Source organism: Mobula birostris, chromosome 21 (genome assembly GCF_030028105.1).
Source record: "Mobula birostris isolate sMobBir1 chromosome 21, sMobBir1.hap1, whole genome shotgun sequence".
Taxonomy (NCBI): domain Eukaryota; kingdom Metazoa; phylum Chordata; class Chondrichthyes; order Myliobatiformes; family Myliobatidae; genus Mobula; species Mobula birostris.
In genome coordinates, this window is record NC_092390.1 from 55,553,375 (window position 1) to 55,576,306 (window position 22,932).

General features: G+C 41.6%; 1 protein-coding gene across 1 annotated transcript in view; it reads right to left on the reverse strand.

Annotated features, from left to right (window-relative positions):
- sec23ip (SEC23 interacting protein) overlaps nucleotides 1-22,932 on the reverse strand; it is a 162,802-nt gene that overhangs the window by 112,592 nt on the left and 27,278 nt on the right. Inside the window, exons 3-5 of the mRNA XM_072239520.1 lie at nucleotides 15,303-15,504; nucleotides 13,976-14,169; nucleotides 1,268-1,357 (exon numbers count right to left, since the gene is read on the reverse strand). Coding sequence (XP_072095621.1) covers nucleotides 1,268-1,357; nucleotides 13,976-14,169; nucleotides 15,303-15,504 — 486 coding nt within the window. The remainder of the gene's footprint in view (nucleotides 1-1,267; nucleotides 1,358-13,975; nucleotides 14,170-15,302; nucleotides 15,505-22,932) is intronic.

Here is a 22,932-nt window from a genome sequence, read left to right on the forward strand (position 1 = left end):
GAAGTTTCAAGAGGATAATTCCAGGAATGAAAGGGTTAAAATTTGAGGAGCCTTTGGCAGCTTTGTGCCTCTACTCACTGGACTTTAGAAGAATGCACGGGGATTTCATTGAAACCTACTGAATGTTGAAAGGACTAGACCCGGTGGATGTAAATAGCATGTTCCCTATGGTGGGAGTATCCAGAACTTGAGGGCACAGCCTCTAAATCGAGGTTGACCCTTTTGAACAGAAGTAAGGAGGAATTTTTTAGCCAAAGAGCAGTAAATCCAAGGAATGCTCTGCCACACACTGCAGTGAAGGCCAAGTCCATACATATATTTAAGGCGGAAGTTGATTGCTTCCTGTTCAGTCAGGGCATCAAGGGATATGGCGAGAAGACAGGTATATGGGGTTGAGTAGAATCTGGGATCAGCCATGATGGAATGGTGGAACAGACTCGTTTGGCTGAATGGCCCAATTCTGTCCCATGTTTTATGGTCTAAGCGTTTGAACATCAATTTTCTAAATCTGCAGAGCTGTAAATATACAGTACTATGCAAAAGTCTGAGGCACATATATATTGCTAGGGTGCCCAAGATTTTTGCACGGTGTTGCACTTTCATACCACTACAAAAAAAAAAAAAACTCATGACCTATGTGAGTGATGAAACATCAGATTCTGATACGGCTCTCTATTGTGGACTGAGAGTAGGAAGGGGCCAGGGAGAGGGGAATCATGGTTGAGAAAAGGGGAAGGGAGAGGGGAGGGAGCAGGAAGTACCAGAGAGACAATCTGCAATGATTAATAAATCAATTGTTTGGAATCAAATATCCTTGGCTGGTATCTCAAGGCTGGGTATATCTAGACACATGCCACCCACCCCACCCCCTGCCCCCCCCCCCCCGCCGGCACTCCTCTTCTGCCACCTGTCCCATTACCTTCAATCTTGTGTCTTCCAAAAGCATGTTTATATACATACACGCACACACATACGTTTTATATTTATAGTTTTTTTACAACTATGTGGACCAGCCATTCTTTTTAAAAACACAACCTGAAAACTGTCCAGCACTTTAATAAAACTTTATATAAAAGAAGATTTCAGTAGTGTGACAACAAAGGCTATGTGCAAGGGAGCATTTCAGCACCCAGACAGCTTAGAGGGAACAGTAAAACTCAGTTTTACAGGTTAAACAACATGCAACAATACTATTTCAGTATTCAGGGTTTATGGCCACAGGTGAATTTCTAAACTCATGATGCCTCATTGTTCATGCAGATTTTACCTTTGGATTATGCATAACAATGGTTTCTCCACTGGCAAATTCGAGTCTCTTGTGCCACTGGTTGGTAGTTACTGCTTTTTTATATTCTCCCTGCATAGAGAAAAATTAGAAGATTTTACAATGCTCAATTTGTTTTCTCCAGGATCTCAAAAATATTTTAGGTGTAAACTTAAAATGGCTCATTTTATCCCAGCTAAGCGTTTAATATCAATATTTACCGAACTTCAAATATAAAAAATAGTTTAAAGTGCTAATTATGAAATAAAAAGTAATTTCTTATTTTCAAATGATACGATACACCTTGTAGTTAAATATTATGTGAACGTCATAGGCTTTTTAAAAAAACCCTTGAAAACTCAATAGTAAGTGAAACAAAAATAAACTTGTTGAAGTCAACAAGTTGTGATTTGGTTTACAGTTGCTTAAATGTGTCATTAATACTAAAATCTCCTGTGGAAGACAGCCAAATCAATACTGATCCTCACCTGATATTCATGCATGTGCAGTTTCAATACAGGATGTTAGAAAGTGAGCTGTGGAAGCCCCATTCACACTGAAATCCAACTGTGTGTGAAATATAAACACAGCTTTCCCATTTTATATACTGCAAGCTCTTTTTCCAGTCCACTTCCTCTCCCACTACTAGACTCTAGTCTGGCAGAGTAGCGCACACACAGGCAGCCGAACTCAGCCAATAAGTTTGGGACTAGGAGATTGGGTACAAAATCTCCAACTTGCTGGGACATGCTATGAAATTCTTCCATCGTTTTTGATAGTTATGGAAGGAAAGATGCTTGAGACTTCATTTATCAATAGCTTCTTCAAACAATTAAAACAGTAAACAAATAATACAAAGAACATGAACTGCAGAGTCCCCAAAAGCGAGTCCATTGGCCCACAAACAGTTCAGCACTACAGTGAGGAAAGCCTCATGGAGCAGTGAACTGAACACCAGTTCATTCGCCCTTCGCCATCAAAGCCTTAATCTTTTAAATCTGAATCAGCACTTAAATCGACTCAACATGGGTGCACCTTTTGCTCTCGGCAAGATTTGAAAATATATATGACAATATTTATAGCTTAACAAAGAGCAAGTGCAGGAGCAGCATCATGAGTTAATGAAACTTGATGTGAGACAGAAGAGAAACAGTTGATAGATTTGGTACAATGCAGAATGCAATGCCATTAAAATGCAGTGAAATCAGATTCAGTAGCTCCCAAAAGAGAAATGGATTTGCACACAAAATTTGCATGCTAAAAGCAAAATATATTATAAAGAATGGAGCTACTTTATAGCTTTTCAGCGAAATAGTACATGCATGATAGACCAAAAGGCCTCATGCCACTGTTCTATCATTTTGCAACATATCTGAAGCTAAAAGAATTTGTATGTTTTTGGCAGAAATGAATTCCCATTTAAAAATGAAATATATCCATACCAATAGAAGCATGCATAACATACACTGCATAAAAATACAATATTGAAATCTACACTTTAATGACCTAATAGATTAAGTTAAATAAAGGCTCCAGACTTGAAACCAATTTCTTCCGAAACAATCTGTAGGCATAAACCTGTACAACAGCTTGCTTCTAATCTTACTCCAAGTGTTATACAGTTACTTTTTTTCTTTAAAACTTCAAAGAAGCTAAACTGGAGCTTATCACATTTGGAATGTAGCACATAGAAAGAATTTTGTTCTAGAACTATTTAATATTTTGCCTGACCTGCAAACACAACACACCAAATGCAAGGTGTTCCATTCCTCAGTACCTTTCAGCACCAGAGCTCGGCCAATATTTATTCCTTGCCAATTTGCCGACAGCACCTCTGCTTCCCTCAGAAGGCAAAGGGAATTCAGCATCACAGATTTCTATAGAAACAACCCAGAAAGCAACCTACCTGGATGCATCACAGCTTGGATTAGCGACTGCTCTATCCAAGATTACAAGAAATTGTTGAAGAGTTGTGGACACAGCTTAATCCATCATGAAAACTGCATTCCCCTCCCAAGGACAGCTTCTATCCCACGGGCTACAATTTTCTTTTAACAATCTACCTGCACTTTCTCTCTAATAGTCAACACTATACAGGTGCACATCCCTTTACCTGAAATTCTGAAATCCAAAAAGCTCCGAAAACCGAAGTTTCTTTCGCCAACAGCTGACGTCACTCAGGTGTGACGTGGCAGCACTAGCAGAGGCCGCCAGACACCAGTTGTGGCTCAGCGCTCGTACTGGTTACACGTGCATTTGCTGTTCGCTGATATTTTGTGTTCACTGTTGACTTTGTGTTTAATTTCACTGTGAAAATGTCAAAAAGAGCTGTAGATACTCCTATGGGTAACAATGAGAAAAAGAGAAGGAATCTTCCCTATCAATAACGCAGAAAGTGTTATTGCAGAAGCTTGATCGTGGTGTGTCTGTGCGGCGTCTTACTGAAGAAAATAGTGTCGGAACTACCACTGTATATTATTTAAATAAACAGAAAGACAAGTTACTGAAGTTTTATAGTGACAGTGGTGTTCTACATTTATTCCAATAAGTCATTTACCATGTGTTTGATTCGGTTCGTTTGAAGCTGTATATTTTTATGTTTTATTTAATGTTTTTGTTGGAAATAAAATTTCTTCGTCATTAATCCCTAAACAATACAGTATAACAATTATTTACATAGCATTTACATTGTATTAGGTATAAGTAATCTAGAGATGATTTAAAGTATACAGGAGGATGTGCCTCGGTTTGGTGCGCCGCTGGGTCTTAAAGTCCACCGCATTGAGGCAGGTTAAATAAGGAACTTGAGCATACGTGTTTTTTGGTGTGGCGTGGGGGGGGGGGGTCTGAAATCTGAAAAATTCTGAATTCCGAAATGCAACTGGCCCCAAGGATTTTGGATAAGAGATTGCGGACCTGTATTTACAAGCTGCATTGCCTCTCCCTTGTACTAACTCAATGTACACATTTCAAAATTACCTGTCTGGATGGTAAGTGAAGGCTTTTCTTCATTACCTAAATCAATTATCAATTATTTCTTAAATGGATAATCACAGTACTTGAGAGAGCTCACTGTGTCCTAAGTGTCTGCACAAAGAGTACTTGCTTTGCTGCTATACGCTTTGTGAACACGGCTATACAAAGCATCTTTTCATGCTTTTTATTCTTTTATGCAGAGTTATCAGGCAGCAACACATAGTATGGTACTAAGCAGAAATAAACCATCCAAAGTCTTTGCATGTTGCTTTATGGATCACAATATTCTATCATTGTTCCAGCTAAAAATGGTATAAAGCTTCAACAGGATTCACAATTTGTACAGCTGCAATATATGCCTGCCTGAGACTAGCTGATTTAAATTACAACTACCCTTGGAATTAACTCCATGACTAAAGATGAGTTGCAGCATTACACATGAATGTTCCACCTTAAGTCAACAGAATCAATGTAAACAGAAAGTCATGCTGATTTAATTTATCCTTCTAATTGCTACAGGTATTGTTTGAGTATTACTGGTTTGTTAAATTCTCGGCAGGTAGCACCATTTTCCATGCCGCTTTAAACACTTATTGCCCATTATGCCACTGGCTTTTAGGGCAGCAACAAAGTCCTCCACCTCTGTCTGTATAGAATGATTCTTCTTTGCTGTTTCTGTAACAATTGTTTTTTTCACCAGTCAGGGTTGCTAGCCCTGAGATGAATCCATAAAGCTGGAGGAGGACTGGTGGACTACTCATCTTGTCTCTACCCTTTGACCTGTTTGGCATGGGTGACCCTATCAAGAGTCAAAGCACGAGGCACTGACTCCAGCCAACAGCTATCCAGATCATTAAGGCAAGCAAGCCTCCAAACCCTATCATAAGGTTATCATCCTCTTGGAATAATAGGGGACTCAATAGCGAGAAGTACAGGCAGGAGATTCTGTGGACGTGAACAAGACACCCAGATGGTATGTGCCCCCCCACCCCCCCGGTGCCAGGGTCAGGGATGTCTCATATCGCACCCACAGCATTTTGGAGGGGCAGGGAGAGTAGCCAGAATCTTGGTACATATTGGTACCAATGACATAGGAGGAAAAGCAGTGGTCCAGAAGACAGAATTTAGAGAGCTAGGCAGTAAATTACCTCCAGGGTGGTAATTTCTGGATTGTTACCTGTGCCACACGCCAGTGAGGGTAGAAACAAGATGATTTGGCAGATAAATGTGTGGCTGAGAAGCTGGTACAGGGAGCAAAGCTTCAGGTTCTTGGATCATTGGGATTTCTTTTGGGGGAGGCATGAGCTGTACAAAACAGACGGGTGGCACCAGATCCCAAGGGGGACCAATATTCTCACAAGCAATTTGTTAGAGCTGTTGGGGAGGGTTTAAACTAATTTGTTGGGGGGTGGGAACCAGAGTGAAGGGACTCAGGATAGGACAAATAGTAAAAAAAAAAAAGCAAAGATAATGTGCAGTCACACTGTCAGGAAGAGCAGGCAGATGGTAGCACAAAATTGCAACCAGCAGGGCAAGTATCAGTGCATTAGGGATGCAGAATCAAAAAGGGTAGCAAATACAATACTCAAAGCGTTACATCTCAATGCACGGAGTATAAGAAATAAGGTGGATGATCTTGTTGCACTTTTACTGAAAGTCGGGTATGATGTTGTGGCCATCACTGAATTGTGGCTGAAGGATGGTAGTAGTTGGGAGCTGAATCTCCAAGGTTACATATTGCATTAGAGGGATAGGAAGGTAGGGAGAGAGGGTGGCGTATCTCTGCTGGTAAAGAATGGCATCAAATCATTAGAAAGATGTGACATTGAATCAGAAGATGTTGAATCCTTGTGGGTTGAGTTAAGAAACTGCAAAGGTAAAAGGACCTTGATGGCAGTTATATACAGGCCTCCAAACAGTGGCTGCGATGGGGACTACTGATTACAATGGGAAATAGAAAAGGCATGTCAAAAGGGCAATGTTATAATAGTCATGGGAGATTTTAACATGCAGGCAGATTGGGAAAATCAGGTTGGTAATGGATTTCAAGAGAGTGAATTTGTTGAAAACCTACGGGATGGCTTTTCAGAGCAGTTTGTCGTTGAGCCTACCAGGGATTCAGCTATACTGGATTGGGTGTTACGTAATGAACTGGAGGCGATTAGGGTGCTTAAGGTAAAGGAACCCTGCGGAGGCAGTAGTCACAATATGATTCAGTTCAACTTGAAATTTGAAAGGGAGAAAGTAAAGTCTGACATAGCAGTATTTCAGTGGAGTAAAGGAAATTACAATGATGAGGGTAAATTGGCCAAAGTAAATTAGAAGAAAATGCTGGCATGTATGACAGCACAGCAGCAATGATACGAGTCAGGAGGAGGAGAAGATGGCGGCGCGACGCAGCCTGCGCAGCCTCTCCAGTGATGAATATCTGTAATCTGTTAAGTAGGAGGCCATACACAATTCTGATTTGATGGAGGCAGACATGAGAGCACAGAGGAACATCTGGTGAAACTTCTGAAATGCCTGCTTCACTGCCGCTATTACTGTGTGATCCGAAATCTTTGGAGGGGAAGGCCCTGGATCCTCGGCTTTGCCTGTTGCTTGGCAGCCGGGGCGGGGTCAAAGCACTCGGCAGAGATGGTGCTTGATGCTCCGTGTCGAAGGCTCGAAGTTTTTGGACGGACTCAGAGTCGGACTGTGGTTGGGTGCTTCCAGGATGCTGCATCGGCAAGTTTGCAGCGCTGAAAGCTCATGGCAGGGAGTGTTTCTTCCTTCTACTGTCTGCATGAGATGTTAGGGCTATCAGGACTTTGAGACACTTTTTTTACCGTGCCCATGGTCTGCTCTCATCAAATTACGGTATTGCTTTGCACTGTTGTAACTATATGTTATAATTATGTGGTTTCTGTCAGTTTTAGTCTTAGTCTGTCTTGTGTTTCTGTGATATCATACCAGAGGAACATTGTATCATTTTTTAATGCATGCATTTCTAAATGACAATAAACGAGGACTGAGTGTCCTCATAATCTTAAAAAAAAATGAGCAAAGTGCAGGATAGATGAATACCAAAAACAAAGAAATACTCAAAAGGCAAAATAGTATAATCCTGGCTGACAAGGGAAGTCAAAGCTAATAAAAAAGCAAAAGGGAGGGCATACAACAAAGCAAAGATTAGCAAGAAGATAGAGGATCGGGAAGCATCTAAAAACCTACAGAGAGCAACTAAAAGGATCATTAGGAGGGAGAAGATGGCAAACAATATCTCAGTGGATAGTAAAAGATTTTTCAAGAATGTAAAAAAATAAAGGAGAGCTGAGAATGGGTATAGGATCACTAGAAAATAAGGCCGGAGAAGTAATAACGGGGAACAAGGAGATGGACTAAATGAGTATTTTACACTGATATTCACTGTGGAAGACCCCTGCAGTATGCCAGATGTTGAAGGGTGTGAGAGAAGAGAACTGAGTGCAGTTACTATTACAACAGAGAAGGTGTTCAAAAAGCTAAAAGACCAAAGTCACTTTGACCAAATGAACTGCACCCTCAGGTTCTGAAAGAGGTAGCGGAAGAGATTGTGGAGGCATTAGTAATAATCTTTCAAAAATTATTAGCCTCTGGCATAGAGCTAAAGGACTGGAAAATTGCAATTGTCACTCCACTCTTTAAGAAAGAAGGAAGGCAGCAGAATGGAAATTATAGACCAGTTAGCCTGACCTCATTGGTTGGGAAGATGTTGGAGTTAATTGTTAAGGATGAGGTTATGGAGTTAATGGTGACACAGAAAAAGATAGGACAAAGTCAGTATGACTTCCTTAAGAGAAGATCTTGCCTGATGAGCCTGTTGAAATTCTTTGAGGAGATTACTTGTAATCTCCTCAAAAGGTCTTTGACAAACATAGAAACATAGAAAATAGGTGCAGGAGTAGGCCATTCGACCCTTCGAGCCTGCACCGCCATTCATTATGATCATGGCTGATCATCCAACTCAGAACCCCGCCCCAGCCTTCCCTCCATACCCCCTGATCCCCGTAGCCACAAGGGCCATATCTAACTCCCTCTTAAATATAGCCAATGTACTGGCCTCAACTGCTTCCTGTGGCAGAGAATTCCACAGATTCACCACTCTCTGAGTGAAGAAGTTTTTCCTAATCTCGGTCCTAAAAGGCTTCCCCTTTATCCTCAAACTGTGACCCCTTGTTCTGGACTTCCCCAACATCGGGAACAATCTTCCTGCATCTAGCCTGTCCAATCCCTTTAGGATTTTATACGTTTCAATCAGATCCCCCCTCAATCTTCTAAATTCCAACGAGTACAAGCCCAGTTCATCCAGTCTTTCTTCATATGAAAGTCCTGCCATCCCAGGAATCAATCTGGTGAACCTTCTTTGTACTCCCTCTATGGCAAGGATGTCTTTCCTCAGATTAGGGGACCAAAACTGCACACAATACTCCAGGTGTGGTCTCACCTAGGCCTTGTACAACTGCAGTAGTACCTCCCTGCTCCTGTACTCGAATCCTCTCGCTATAAATGCCAGCATACCATTCGCCTTTTTCACCGCCTGCTGTACCTGCATACCCACTTTCAATGACTGGTGTATAATGACACCCAGGTCTCGTTGCACCTCCCCTTTTCCTAATCGGCCACCATTCAGATAATAATCTGTTTTCCTATTTTTTAACCTCACATTTATCCACATTAAATTGCATCTGCCATGAATTTGCCCACTCACCCAACCTATCCAAGTCACTCTGCATCCTCCTCACAGCTAACACTGCCACCCAGCTTCGTGTCATCCGCAAACTTGGAGATGCTGCATTTAATTCCCTCATCCAAGTCATTAATATATAAACAACTGGGGTCCCAGCACTGAGCCTTGCGGTACCCCACGAGTCACCGCCTGCCATTCTGAAAAGGTCCCGTTTATTCCCACTCTTTGCTTCCTGTCTGCTAACCAATTCTCCATCCACATCAATACCTTACCCCCAATACCATGTGCTTTAAGTTTGCACACTAATCTCCTGTGTGGGACCTTGTCAAAAGCCTTTTGAAAATCCAAATATACCACATCCACTGGTTCTCCCCTATCCATTCTACTAGTTACATCCTCAAAAAATTCTATGAGATTCGTCAGACATGATTTTCCCTTCACAAATCCATGTTGACTTTGTCCGATGATTTCACTGCTTTCCAAATGTGCTGTTATCACATCTTTGATAACTGACTCCAGCAGTTTCCCCACCACCGACGTTAGGCTAACCGGTCTATAATTCCCCGGTTTCTCTCTCCCTCCTTTTTTAAAAAGTGGGGTTACATTAGCCACCCTCCAATCCTCAGGAACTAGTCCAGAATCTAACGAGTTTTGAAAAATTATCACTAATGCATCCACTATTTCTTGGGCTACTTCCTTAAGCACTCTAGGATGCAGACCATCTGGCCCTGGGGATTTATCTGCCTTCAATCCCTTCAATTTACCTAACACCACTTCCCTACTAACAAGTATTTCCCTCAGTTCCTCCATCTCACTGGACCCTCTGTCCCCTACTATTTCTGGAAGATTATTTATGTCCTCCTTAGTGAAGACAGAACCAAAGTAATTATTCAATTGGTCTGCCATGTCCTTGCTCCCCATAATCAATTCATCTGTTTCTGTCTGTAGGGGACCTACATTTGTCTTTACCAGTCTTTTCCTTTTTACATATCTATAAAAGCTTTTACAGTCAGTTTTTATGTTCCCTGCCAGTTTTCTCTCATAATCTTTTTTCCCCTTCCTAATTAAGCCCTTTGTCCTCCTCTGCCGAACTCTGAATTTCTCCCAGTCCTCAGCTGAGCCACTTTCTCTGGCTAATTTGTATGCTGCTTCTTTGGAATAGATACTATCCCTAATTTCTCTTGTCAGCCACGGGTGCACTACCTTCCTTGATTTATTCTTTTGCCAAACTGGGATGAACAATTGTTGTAGTTCACCCATGCAACCTTTAAATGCTTGCCATTGCATATCCACCGTCAATCCTTTAAGTGTCATTTGCCAGTCTATCTTAGCTAATTCACGTCTCATACCTTCAAAGTTACTCCTCTTTAAGTTCAGAACCTTTGTTTCTGAATTAACTATGTCACTCTCCATCTTAATGAAGAATTCCACCATATTATGGTCACTCTTATCCAAAGGGCTTCTCACGACAAGATTGCTAATTAACCCTTCCTCATTGCTCAAAACCCAGTCCAGAATAGCCTGCTCTCTAGTTGGTTCCTCGACATGTTGGTTCAAAAAACCATCCCGCATACATTCCAAGAAATCCTCTTCCTCAGCACCTTTACCAATTTGGTTCACCCAATCTACATGTAGATTGAAGTCACCCATTATAACTGCTGTTCCTTTATTACACACATTTCTAATTTCCTGCTTAATACCATCTCCGACCTCACTACTACTGTTAGGTGGCCTGTACATAACTCCCACCAGCGTCTTCTGCCCCTTAGTGTTACGCAGCTCTACCCATATCGATTCCACATCTTCCCGGCTTATGTCCTTCCTTTCTATTGCGTTAGTCTCTTCTTTAACCAGCAATGCCACCCCACCTCCCCTCCCTTCATGTCTATCCCTCCTGAATATTGAATATCTCTGAATGCTGAGCTCCCATCCTTGGTCACCCTGGAGCCATGTCTCTGTGATCCCAACTATATCATAATCATTAATAACAATCTGCACTTTCAATTCATCCACCTTATTACGAATGCTCCTTGCATTGATACACAGAGCCTTCAGGCGCTCTTTTACAACTCTCTTAGCCCTTATACAATTATGTTGAAAAGTGGCCCTTAATGCTTGCCCTGGATTTGTCGGCCTGCCACTTTTACTCTTCTTCTTAGTACTTTTTGCTTCTACCCTCACTTTACACCCCCCTGTCTCTCTGCACTGGTTCCCATCCCCCTGTTGTGAACTAACCTCCTCACGCCTAGCCTCTTTCATTTGATTCCCACCCCCCAACCACTCTAGTTTAAAGTCACCTCAGTAGCCCTCGCTAATCTCCCTGCCAGGATATTGGTTCCCCTAGGATTCAAGTGTAACCCGTCCTTTTTGTACAGGTCACGCCTGCGCCAAAAGAGGTCCCAATGATCCAAAAACTTGAATCCCTGCCCCCTGCTCCAATCCCTCAGCCACACATTTATCCTCCACCTCATCGCACCACACATGACAAGGCACCACACATGAGGCTGCTTACCAAGTTGAGAGTCCATGGTATTACAGGAAAGTTACTAACATGGTTAGAGCATTGGCTGATTGGTAGGAGGCAGCAAGTGGAAATAAAAGGATCCTTTTCTGGTTGGCTGTCAGTGAGTAGTAGTATTCCAGAGGGGTCGGTGTTGGGGCCGCTTCTTTTTATGCTGCACATCAATGATTTAGATGATGGAATAGATGGCTTTGTTGCCAAGTTTGCAGATGGTATGAAGATTGGTGGACAAGCAGGTAGCACTGCGAAAACACCTAGACTGCAGAGGGTCTTAGATTAGGAGAATGGGCAAGAAAGTAGCAAATTAAATAAAATGTTGGAAAATGCATGGTCATGCACTTTGGTAGTATAAATAAATGCGTTGGCTATTTTTTAAAACGGGGAGAAAATCCAAAAACCTGACATGCAAATAGACTTGGGAGTCCTTGTGCAGAACACCCTAAAGGTTAATTTACAGGTTGAGTCAGTGGTCAGGAAGGCAAATGCAATGTTAGCATTCAGTTCAAGAGGTCTAGAATACAAGAGCAGGGACGTGATGCTGAGGCTTTATAAGGCACTGATGAGGCCTCACCTTGAGTATTGAGAACAGTTTTGGGCTCCTCATCTAAGAAAACATGTGCTGGCATTGGAAGGGGTTCAGAGGAGGTTCACAAGGATGATTCCAGGAATGAAAGGGTTATCATATGAGGAACATTTGATGGCTCTGGGTCTGTATTCGCTGGAATTTAGGATTGGGGGGAGGGGGAAAATCGCATTGAAACCTTTCGAATATTGAAAGGCCTAGACAGAGTAGATGTGGAAAGGATGTTTCTTTCCCATGGTGGGAGAGTCCACGACAAGAAGGCACAACCTCAGGATAGATAGGCATCTATTTAAAACCGAGATGCAGAGAAATTTCTTTAACCAGAGGGTGGTGCTATCGCCCGGTAACACTCGCATCTACAGTCATGAAATGCTGAGAGGCTGGTCATGACTAGACTGAAATCCTTCCTCAGCAAGGACTTGGACTCGTTGTAGTTTGCCTATAGCCACAATAGGTCAATGGCAGGTGCAATCTCAATGGCTCTCCATGCGGCTTTTCACCACCTGGACAACACAAACACTCATGTCAGAATGCTGTCATTGACTATAGCTCAACATTTAATACCATCATTCCCACAATCCTGATTGAGAAGTTGCAGAGCCTGGGCCTCTGTACCTCCCTCTGCAACTGGATCTTCGACTTCCTAACTGGAAGACCACAGTCTGTGCGGATTAGTGATAATATATCCTCCTCACTGATGATCAACACTGGTGCACCTCAGGGGTGTGTGCTTAACCCACTGCTCTATTCTCTATATATCCATGACTGTGTGGCTAGGCACAGCTCAAATACATTCTATAAATTTGCTGACGATACAACCATTGTTGGTAGAATCTCAGGTGGTGACGAGAGGTGTATGGGAGTGAGATATGCCAACTAGTGGAGTGGTGCCCCAGCAACAACCTGGCACTCAATGTCAGTACTCAGAAGTGGAGAGAGTGAGCAGTTTCACATTCCAGGGTGTCTCTGAGGATCTAATCTGGTTCCAATATATCGATGCAATCATAATGAAGGCAAGACAGCGACTATACTTCATTAGTTTAAAGAGATTTTGTACGTCAACAAATACACTCAAAAACTTCCATAGATATACCATGGAGAGCATTCAGACAGACAGCATCACTGTCTGGTATTGGGGGGGGGGGGGGGGGGAGGGGGGAGTACTCCACAGAACCGTAAGAAGCTGCAGAGCTGCAGAGGGTTGTAAATTTATTTGGCTCCATCTTGGGTACTGGCCTACAAAGTACCCAGGACATCTTCAAGGAATGTCTCAGAAAGGCAACGTCCATTATTTAGGATGTCCAGCACCCAGGGCATACCCTTTCGCACTGTTACCATCAGGTATGAGGTACAGAAACCTGAAGGCGCACACTTAGTAATTCAGTAACAGCTTCTTCCCCTCTGCCATCTGATTCCTAAATGGACATTGAACCCTTGGCCACTACCTCACTTTTTTAATATATATAGTATTTCTGTTTTTTGCATGTTTTTAATCTATTCAATATACGCATACTGCATAAAGTATACTAAATTAGATTTGTTTATTATTATTTTTTCCTTCTATATTATGTATTGTATGGAACTGTTGCTACTCAGTTAACAAATTTTACGTCACATGCCGCTGATAATAAACCCAATTCTGATGAATTTGTGGAATTTGTCATCACAGGCCAGGTCGATGGGTGTATCTAAGGCAGAGATTGGTAGGTTCTTGATTGGTCACAGCATCAAAGGCTACCGGGAGACGGCCAGGGAGTGGGGCTGAGGAGGGGAAAAAAAAAAATCATCAGGCACGATTGAACAACGCAGCAGACTCGATGGGCCAATAGCCTAATTCTGCTCCTATATCTTATGTACTTTTAAAGACTTATTTTACACTTAAGTTAACGGTACAACCAAGTATGATTCAACTGAATACTGTACCTCCAATTTTTCACTGAATTCCTCAGAGTAAGGTATAAACCTGCTGTCCAAGTCCCCCTTGTAAAACCATGTGCATCGTCTCACTTCAGTTGGCTCCTCTTCCCAGTACACAGCATAGCGCAAGCGATCGTATAGATAGACATCATAGCGACCACCATCCGTTGACACAACTACATTTTCAGGGTCTGGTTGTACTGCAAGTTTAAACCAAATTAGATTGTTTTAGATTTTGTGGCACAAATTAACAAAAACAATAAGGAATGAAGAATGTTTAACATCACATGCAATTTAGAGAAAGATACTAGCAAAGGCCGTTTGTCAAAGTTCATTATTGAGCATTTGTCCTGTACTTCAAATTTGTAATAGGGTTAGGAAATAAAATTAAAACCAAAACTGAAAATGAGAAAAGAACAAAGCACTAGTTAGGACCAGTCCTAGAAAGGGCAACTCTCCACTCATAGAATCTTTACAATTTTGTAAACAAAAATTATATTCTCCTGCTTCGAATTGCTCAAGGAAATAGTTAAATGATTTTGATAATTAATCATTATCAAAATGTGGACTTCACTGCCAAGGCTAAGATTTATTGTCCACTCCTATTTGCATATAAAAGGTTGGTTATAAATTGCCTTATCAAGTGGTAATTCACTGCCGCAGATGCCATTAGAGGTTGCCATTAGAAGTACTTAAAGCAGAGGTTCTTGATTAGTCAGAACGTCAAAAGTTACAGGGAGGAGAATTCTATCAGTGCTTTGGCATCCAATTAAAATAGCCCAATCTCACTGAACAGAAAGGAACTTAGTGGAGGTAGGTACTTGAATGCACTCAGTCACAAAAGGCCAAGTTGACTCCCATCAGCACTTAAAAAACAAATGGCTCAGCGGAACATAGCATACTTCAGAATAAATTTCCACCCAAGATGTTCACAGATATTTAAATACTTAGAACTACTTTTTCAAATATTCACTTAAGAAATAGAGAATTAGTGGAACAGAAAGGTCTGTCAATAGATCCATACTTGACAACAAAGAGATAGACAGCACATTGAAAGGCCCTTCGATCCATCTAGTCCATGTCGAACCTTTATACTGTCACGTCCCATTGACCCAAATATGGGCCATAACCTCTGTATTCCATATTTTACTTGAAATAATTATATTTAAAAAGCAAACTGGCATATAAAATAGATTTCAAAACAAAAAATTACTACTTATACTGGATACCTAAATGAAACTATTTTTAAATTACCCTCGTTAATGATTCTAAATTCAAATTGAGTTTAGAATGACAAGACAGAAAGAAAAACTTCAAACAAACTTCTACATACCAGAGTTATAAATTTCCTCGAGGTTCAATGTGTCCAGAAAGCTGAATGGCATCCAGATTGGTTTACCCTCTACCATCTTACAGTAGAACCAGTGTGGACGTACTGGCTCATAAATGTTATATGGAGGACTCAGCAAAGGCTGTAAAGCTGTAGATATAGGGTTAGGAGGAGGGACTGTTGATACAGTTTGCCCCAAAGGTGCCTAGAGAGAAAAAACATGGTAGTTCTGAAAGGACTGTGTAGACAAAAACATATATTTTTTTAAAATAGTGAAGACATGACCTCTTCATGGTACAGAATGAGTTTGAGATACCCAATTGACTTGCTGGGACTTATTCTGATTTACCAACTGCTCTGTCCTTTAACACTGGCAACAGGCTTGGGGAAAATTTATCCAGGATAATCGCAGATGAGGAAGCTGCATCCAGAGCCAATCTAGTATCAATTTATGCTCTTTTAGTGGTACTGGTTCATCTCATTCCTGTTTGATCAACAACACCCAAAATACATAGAGAATAAGAGCAGTGTCCATTATTAAGGACCTCCAGCCACAGGGCATGCCCCTTTCTCACTGTTACCATCAGGTAGGAGGTACGAGAGCCTGAAGGCACACACTCAGCGATTCAGGAACAGCTTTTTCCCTCTGCCATCTGATTCCTAAATGGACATTGAATCTTTGGACACCACTTCACATTTTTTTTTTAAATTCTGTTTTTGCACTTCTTTTGTATCTATTCAATATATGTAATTGATCTACTTGTTTATTTATTATTATTTTTTATTTTATTTTAATTTTTTCTCTGCTAGATTATGTATTGCATTGAACTGCTGCGGCCAAGTTAACAAATTTCATGTCACATGCCCGTGATAATAAACCTGATTCTGATTTGGTAGCAAAAGGTAATGAGAGATAATATGTAAGTTTTGAACTCTTTATGAGCAAAGAAAGCAGCAGCAATAGTCATCACTGTGACTAAGAACTGGCAGAAAAGGCCTGAGTAGGACAGAGACAAGAATGGTTCCATTATCCAATAATGGAGCAGGAATAGCTTAGACCACTTTCAAATGGAGAAAGCAAGTGTAAGTAAATGCAAAATTGTTTAAAGCAAGAACAAGTTTCACTAGGCAAAGGGAAATGTGTGGGATGAGGCAGTTTAGACCTGTTCAAATAAGAAGTGAAAAGCCCTCAAACTACCCTGGTGCAGGATGGATGGATAGGATCAGACATCCAGAGTGATTAAGGATGGTCTGCGGGCCACTATGCAACTGAACATTTGTTTTTCTCATTTTTCCCCATATCTAAAGGATCCTCAACCCCAAACCTCAATCATTCTTCTTTCCACTGATGCAGCCTGACCTGCTGAATATCTCTGGCTTTTCTTTTTTTCAGATTTCCAGCACCTGCAGGTTTTTATACCAATGGCAAACAGGGTTACTTGGATGAGGTCTCAAAGCAGAATAATTATTAGTCCCCCAAATCTATTATGGCAGCAATAATTAGAAAGGGCAGGAGAAGCTGACCCCCACTGAAGAAAGATGTTGAGACTATGTACATAAACCTAAAATGATGTCTATGGTAGAATTTAATTCACAACCAAGTTAAATTAGTTAGTTCCTTCCATCTGTAATGGAACTAATGTGTTCTTATGCATCTACAGTATATGGGGGGGGGGAGATGGAGGGGAAGCCTGATGAACTTTAAAATGTCACATACTCAGTATTCATCACATTTACATCTATGACTGAAGAATACAAAACCAAAGCATTGAATGCTTTAAATTCAAAAGAAAACCAGAAATATTCAGCAGTATCTACAGAGAGAGAAACTGGGATTAGCATTTCAGGTTAAAGCCAGGCCAGACTGAAATGGTCCGGGGGTGGTGGTGGGGAGGTGGTCAGCTTAGAGGCGAGAGATGGTCTGGTTTGGTTCTCAGCTCTGCAGGGTTTGCTCATTTCTGTGCTGGATTGAAGCTGTGACCTGCAACTAGTGGACTTCTGGATTAGCTGCAGTGATGCCTGGATTTTGAACTTCAGTTCCAAATGCTGTTTGCTTGCTTTTACTGTTTGCACAATTTGTTTTATTCCTTTCTCTGCACACTGGGTGTTTGACAATCTTCATTTACTTTAATAGGTTCTATTGGGGTTCTTTGTTTTGTGGCTGCCTGTAAGGAGATGGAACTCAAGATTGCATGAAGTATACACACTTTGATAATAAGATGTACTTTGAACTTCACAAACAAGAGAAAAATCTGCAGACGCTGTACACTGCTGAAGGGTCCTGACCCAAAACATCAACTACACACTTTTCCATTGATGCTGCCAGGCCTGCTGAGTTCCTCCAGTATTTTGTATGTGGTATTTTGAACTTCACCAGGACTGGGAATTGTCAAGAACTTTCACATGCAGTTAAAGGAAGAGTGCAGGCAAGGGGGCAGGAGTGAAGAGGGAAAACAATAGGAAAGGTCCATGATTAACTGGAAAGGAGGGATTAACTGAGGCTATGTCCACACTAGACTGGATAATTTTGAAAATGCCGGTTTCGAATAAAAACGACAGGCACTCACACTAGGCATTTTTCAAAATATCTCTGTCCACACCAAAACGGGTATTTGGGCAAATCTCCTCCTACTGGGCATGCACAGACACATCTACAGAAAACAAGCAAAGAGGAAACGGTATAATATTTACGTTTCCGCGGCGGTGTTGTGCTATTTCAATTGGTCAAAAACTAGAGTACCTACAACAACAGCGAAAGAAAGTTTTCAAAAATGTCTTCGAGGAATACAAAGAAAACCTCCACTGGAAAAAGCAGACCGGACTTCTTAGTTTAGACGGACAATGAAGTTGAACTGTTTCTGCGAGTTACAAATGACTGCAAAGTCAGCAAAGCAGTGGAGTACGTGGAGGGAGATGTTTAACTCCAAACAAGCTACTAACGTAGACAATAAGGTAAACAACACACGCATGAAGTCGTCCTCTACCCAAGATCAACGAGTGAGTGCAATCTTCTGCTGCCCGACCTGCACCGTATTTCTGACATTAATATTTTTAAAGATAGACTCAATCAAATCAATTTAGGGGATCTAGTCAAAAAGGCTCACTTTACAATTTAACTCTCACGCCGTTCACAGCGACTGCGCGTTATTACAGCCGTCCGGCAGTGCTTGCGCAGTACCAAGCAGAAGCAGAAAAAGCATTGCTGTTCTGGTGTTGTCATGACAATGTTTTTAAATCTCTCCGTTTACCCCGTCCACACTACTATGCGAAACAATCGCTTTCAAATTTAACCACTCTGGAGAGTGTTTTCAAAAATCTCCATTTTCGGGGGTTGAAAACGCCGTTTCAGTGTGGACGGAGGGTCAAGATGAAGAGAAAAGGCTTCGTTTTCAAAATTATCTGGCGTAGTGTGGACATATCCTTACTAAGGGGTTGATAGTTCAAAGCAAAATATGATAAGCTGGTACACGACCAGCAATTCTATTAACTAGAAGTTCACTAACCAAGGAGATATGTTCGAAGTTTTACTGGAATTGTTATAACAGCAAAGATTCACAGTAGTGAGATAGAGAACTAAAGTGGCAAGCCACAGGAAACTAAGGGTTAACCATAAAAACTGAATGGTGCTATTCCACAAAAGTTATCCAATCTGCACTTAAGTCTTCACAAGGCAGAAGAGGCCATACCATAACAACAGAAAGCACCACACTAAATTGAAAGTATGAGTAAGTCACCTTCAGCAGCAAATGTTTAATCATTTAAACCTCGACAGGTAAGTAAAATAACTACAATAATTATATTTTCCCCCTTTGGTGCAGAGGGTACTTCCATACTTCAGCCCTACAGGCATGCATTTAAATTGAATGCTCAGCCTATCCTAACAATATCCCAAAGTGCAAATTACAAAAATTAGTCCTCATAATTAAATCCCATTGAAGGTTTCTTAAACAGAATTAATAATATTAATCTGATTTTTAATACAGACATCGAGCTATTTAACACTGATAAAATACATTTGTCTAAAGCCCGAGTCGCAAAATAATTCTAGCACACTAAACTTTTATTTGGAGCCACACTGTGCGCTACCAAATATATTCTACATTTCATGTGCAGTTATTACATATGAATAACTCTTAAGCATTACAAAGGATTGCTTTTCGTAGTAATTATCTGCAAAGTAAATCCGTTAATTAAATTTGCTGATGACTTTACACTGATTGGCCTAATCTCAAATAATAATAGGGTAGCCTACAGAGAAGGAAGTCACCACCCTGATACAGTGGTGTCACGAGAACAACCTCTCTCTCAACGTCTCAAAAACAAAGGAGCTGGTTGTGGATTCCAGGAGGACTGGAGACAGGCTAACCCCTATTGATATCAATGGATATGAGATTGAGAGGGTGAACAGCTTTAAATTGCTCGGCATACACATCACCAAAGATCTCACGTGGTCTGTACATGCTGTGTGATGAAAAAAGGACAACAGCACCTCTTTTACCTCAGACAGTTGAAGTAATTTGGTATGGGCCCCCAAGTCCTAAGAACTTTCTACAGGGACACAATTGAGAGCATCCTGACCGGTATAGGAACTGTACTTTCCTCAATCGCTGGACTCTGCAGAGAGTGATGTGAACAGTCCAGTGCATCTGTAGATGTAAACTTCACACTATTCAGGACATTTTCATCGACAGGTGTGTAAAAGGGGCCTGAAGGATCATCAGGGACCCAAGTCACCCCAGCCACATCCGGGAAATGCTAACGCAGCATAAAAGCCAGGACCAATAGGCTCTGGGACAGCTTCTTCCCCCAAGTCCATCAGATTGATTAATCCACACTGATAAATTGTATTTCTGTGCTATACTGACTGTCCTGTTGTACATGCTATTTATTACAAATTACTGTAAATTGCACATCACACATTTAGACTGAGACGTAACGTAAAGACCTTTACTCCTCATTTAAGTAATAGTAAATTCAATTCCGTATTAAAACCATGATTAGAATTAATACTGTGCAATGAATGCACTAGCAACAAAATGCTGGAGGAACTCAGCAGGCCTGGCAGCATCTATGGAAAAAAGTACAGCCAACGTTTTGGATGGAGACCCTTTGGCAGGACAATGAATGCACTGGATTTACTTTATTTAATTACTGCTGTCTTTGTTTGAAAACTTACAAATGTCATATACAGGTATAACACCCTAGTTAAGATTTTTACAGCTATGCTATAGATATATCATTTTAGCAGATCTGTAAGAGCAGTCTGTTCTGCTGTTAGCATGTTTGGGTTTGAGCTAAAGATAAGGAACTATGTTGTTCAACTTAGGAATGTCGTGTCAGCCAATCGGGATGGTGGAATTGGCAGAAGGTTCTAGAGAATGCTGGGATGAGGTTTTAGTGACAGACGCTGGCATGGGTTGAAGTCTTTTTGGCAGGAGCTGGGAGAAGACAGGAGGGAAGATGATTGAGGATGCCGTTCCTGTTGCACAAGGTGCTTGGTGCAGATGAATGACTTCATAAAGGATTAATTGGAGTACTGTGCAGACGCAACAGAAGCTTTCTCGCATGGGTGCGGTGAATAGTATTAAAAAGTAGTAAGCTTTTTTCAACACGTGTCGTTGATCGGATTACTGCACAGATGCAACAGAAGCATTCCCACGCAGGTCTGATGAAGAGCTTTAAAAACCCAGTCTCTATAAAAGGGAGGTACCAACTAGTGGAGTGGTCATCGTGGGAGCGGTGGCTGTCGGAGTAGTCTGAGTCAGAGTAGTAAGCCTTTGGTTCAACAGAGCTTCAGTGAGAACAAGTGGAGACAAGGTAAGTAGGCAAGTTCATCCCTTTTTTTGTCAGATGTGAGATTTCCAGGAGACTACCAGCCTCATCTGTGCCAGATACATCAAAAATACACAGTTCCTTAGAGCATGTTAGGGAACCGGAGCTGCAGCTCGATGATCCTCGATTTGTTGGGGAAAGTGAAGAGCTCAGGAGCTACAGGGAGGGACTCACCCCAAGAATACAGGACAGAGATAAATGGATGAATGTCCGGAGAGGGAAGGGAGAATGCCAGAAAGTAGAGAGCACCCTTGTGGCCATCCTCCTCAACAATAAACACTGAAATTCTGAGTTGGAGAGGACGACCTACCTGGGGGAAGCAACAGTGGCCGTGACTCTGGCCCTGTGGCTCAGAGGGGCAGGAAACGGAGGAGGATGGCAGCAGTAATAGGGGATTCTATAGTTAGAGGAACAAATAGACGATTCTGTGGGTGTGAAAAGAAAACACTGATGGTAGTTTGCCTCCCAGGTGCCAGGGTCCCTGATGTTTCTGAATGTGTCCACAATATTCTGAAAAGGGAGGGTCAGCAGCCAGAAGTCGTGGTACATATTGGTACCAAAGTCAAAAGTAGAAAAAGGGAGGAGGCCCTGAAAAAAAAAAAAATACAGGGAGTTAGGAAGGAAGCTGAGACGCAGGACCTCAGGGGCAGCAATCTCAGGATTGCTGTCTGTGCCATGTGACAGGGAGGATAGGAATAGAATAAGGTAGCAGATAAATGTGTAGCTGAAGAATCGTAGCAGGGTGCAGGGATTCAGATTTCTGGATCACTGGAACTTTTGCTGGGGCAGGAATGACATATACAAAAGGGAGAGTTACACTTGAATCCGAGAGGGATCAATATCCTTGTAGGCAGGTTTGCAGAGCTTTTGGGAGGGGATTTAAACTAATGTGGCAGGGGGATGGGAACCAGTATGATAGAGCTGAGGATGAACCAGCGGGTTTACAAGTAGATGATGTAATACGTCATACGAATATAAGGGCAAGCCAGTGATTGGGTACAACTGCAGACAGAGCAAAAAGTTCTGTTGTACCACAGAGGCAAAATTCATAAGGGCAAAGAATGAAGGACTGAAGGTGCTGCATTTAAATGCACGTAGCATTCCGAATAAGGTGAACGAGCTGGTGGTGCAATTAGAGATTGATCGGTGTGACATTGTGGGCATCACTGAGTCGTGGCTAAAAGGAGGCCATTGTTAGGATTTCAACATCAAACGATATACTTTGTTTAGAAAGGACATGCAGGAAGGCCTAGGTGGTGGTGTAGCTCTATTAGCAAGAGATGGAATTACATCTTTGGAAAGAGGTGACATAGGGTCAGAGAGTGTTGAACCTTTGTGGGTGGAGTTGAGAAACTGCAAGGGTGGAAAAAAAAACACATTATGGGAATTATTTATAGGCCTCCATGTAGTAGCCAAGATGTGGGGTTGAGATTGCAAAGGGAGCTGGAAAAGGTATGTAATAACAATAATGTCACAATTTTAATGGGAGACTTCAATATGCAAGGGGATTGGGAAAATTGGGTTGGGGTTGGATTGCAAGAGAGATTTGTTGAATGCCTACGAGATGGTTTCTAGCGCAGCTTGAGCTTGAGCCAACTTGGGGAGAGGCCATCTTAGATTGGGTGTTGTGTAATATCCCAGACCTTATAGTCAGCTTAACGTAAAGGAACCCTTAAGAAGCTGTGATCAAAATATGATTGAATTCATACTGCAATTTGAGAGGGAGAAGCCCAAGTCACATGTATCAACATCACAATGGATTAAAAGGTATTGCAGAGGCATGACACAGCAGCTAGCCCAG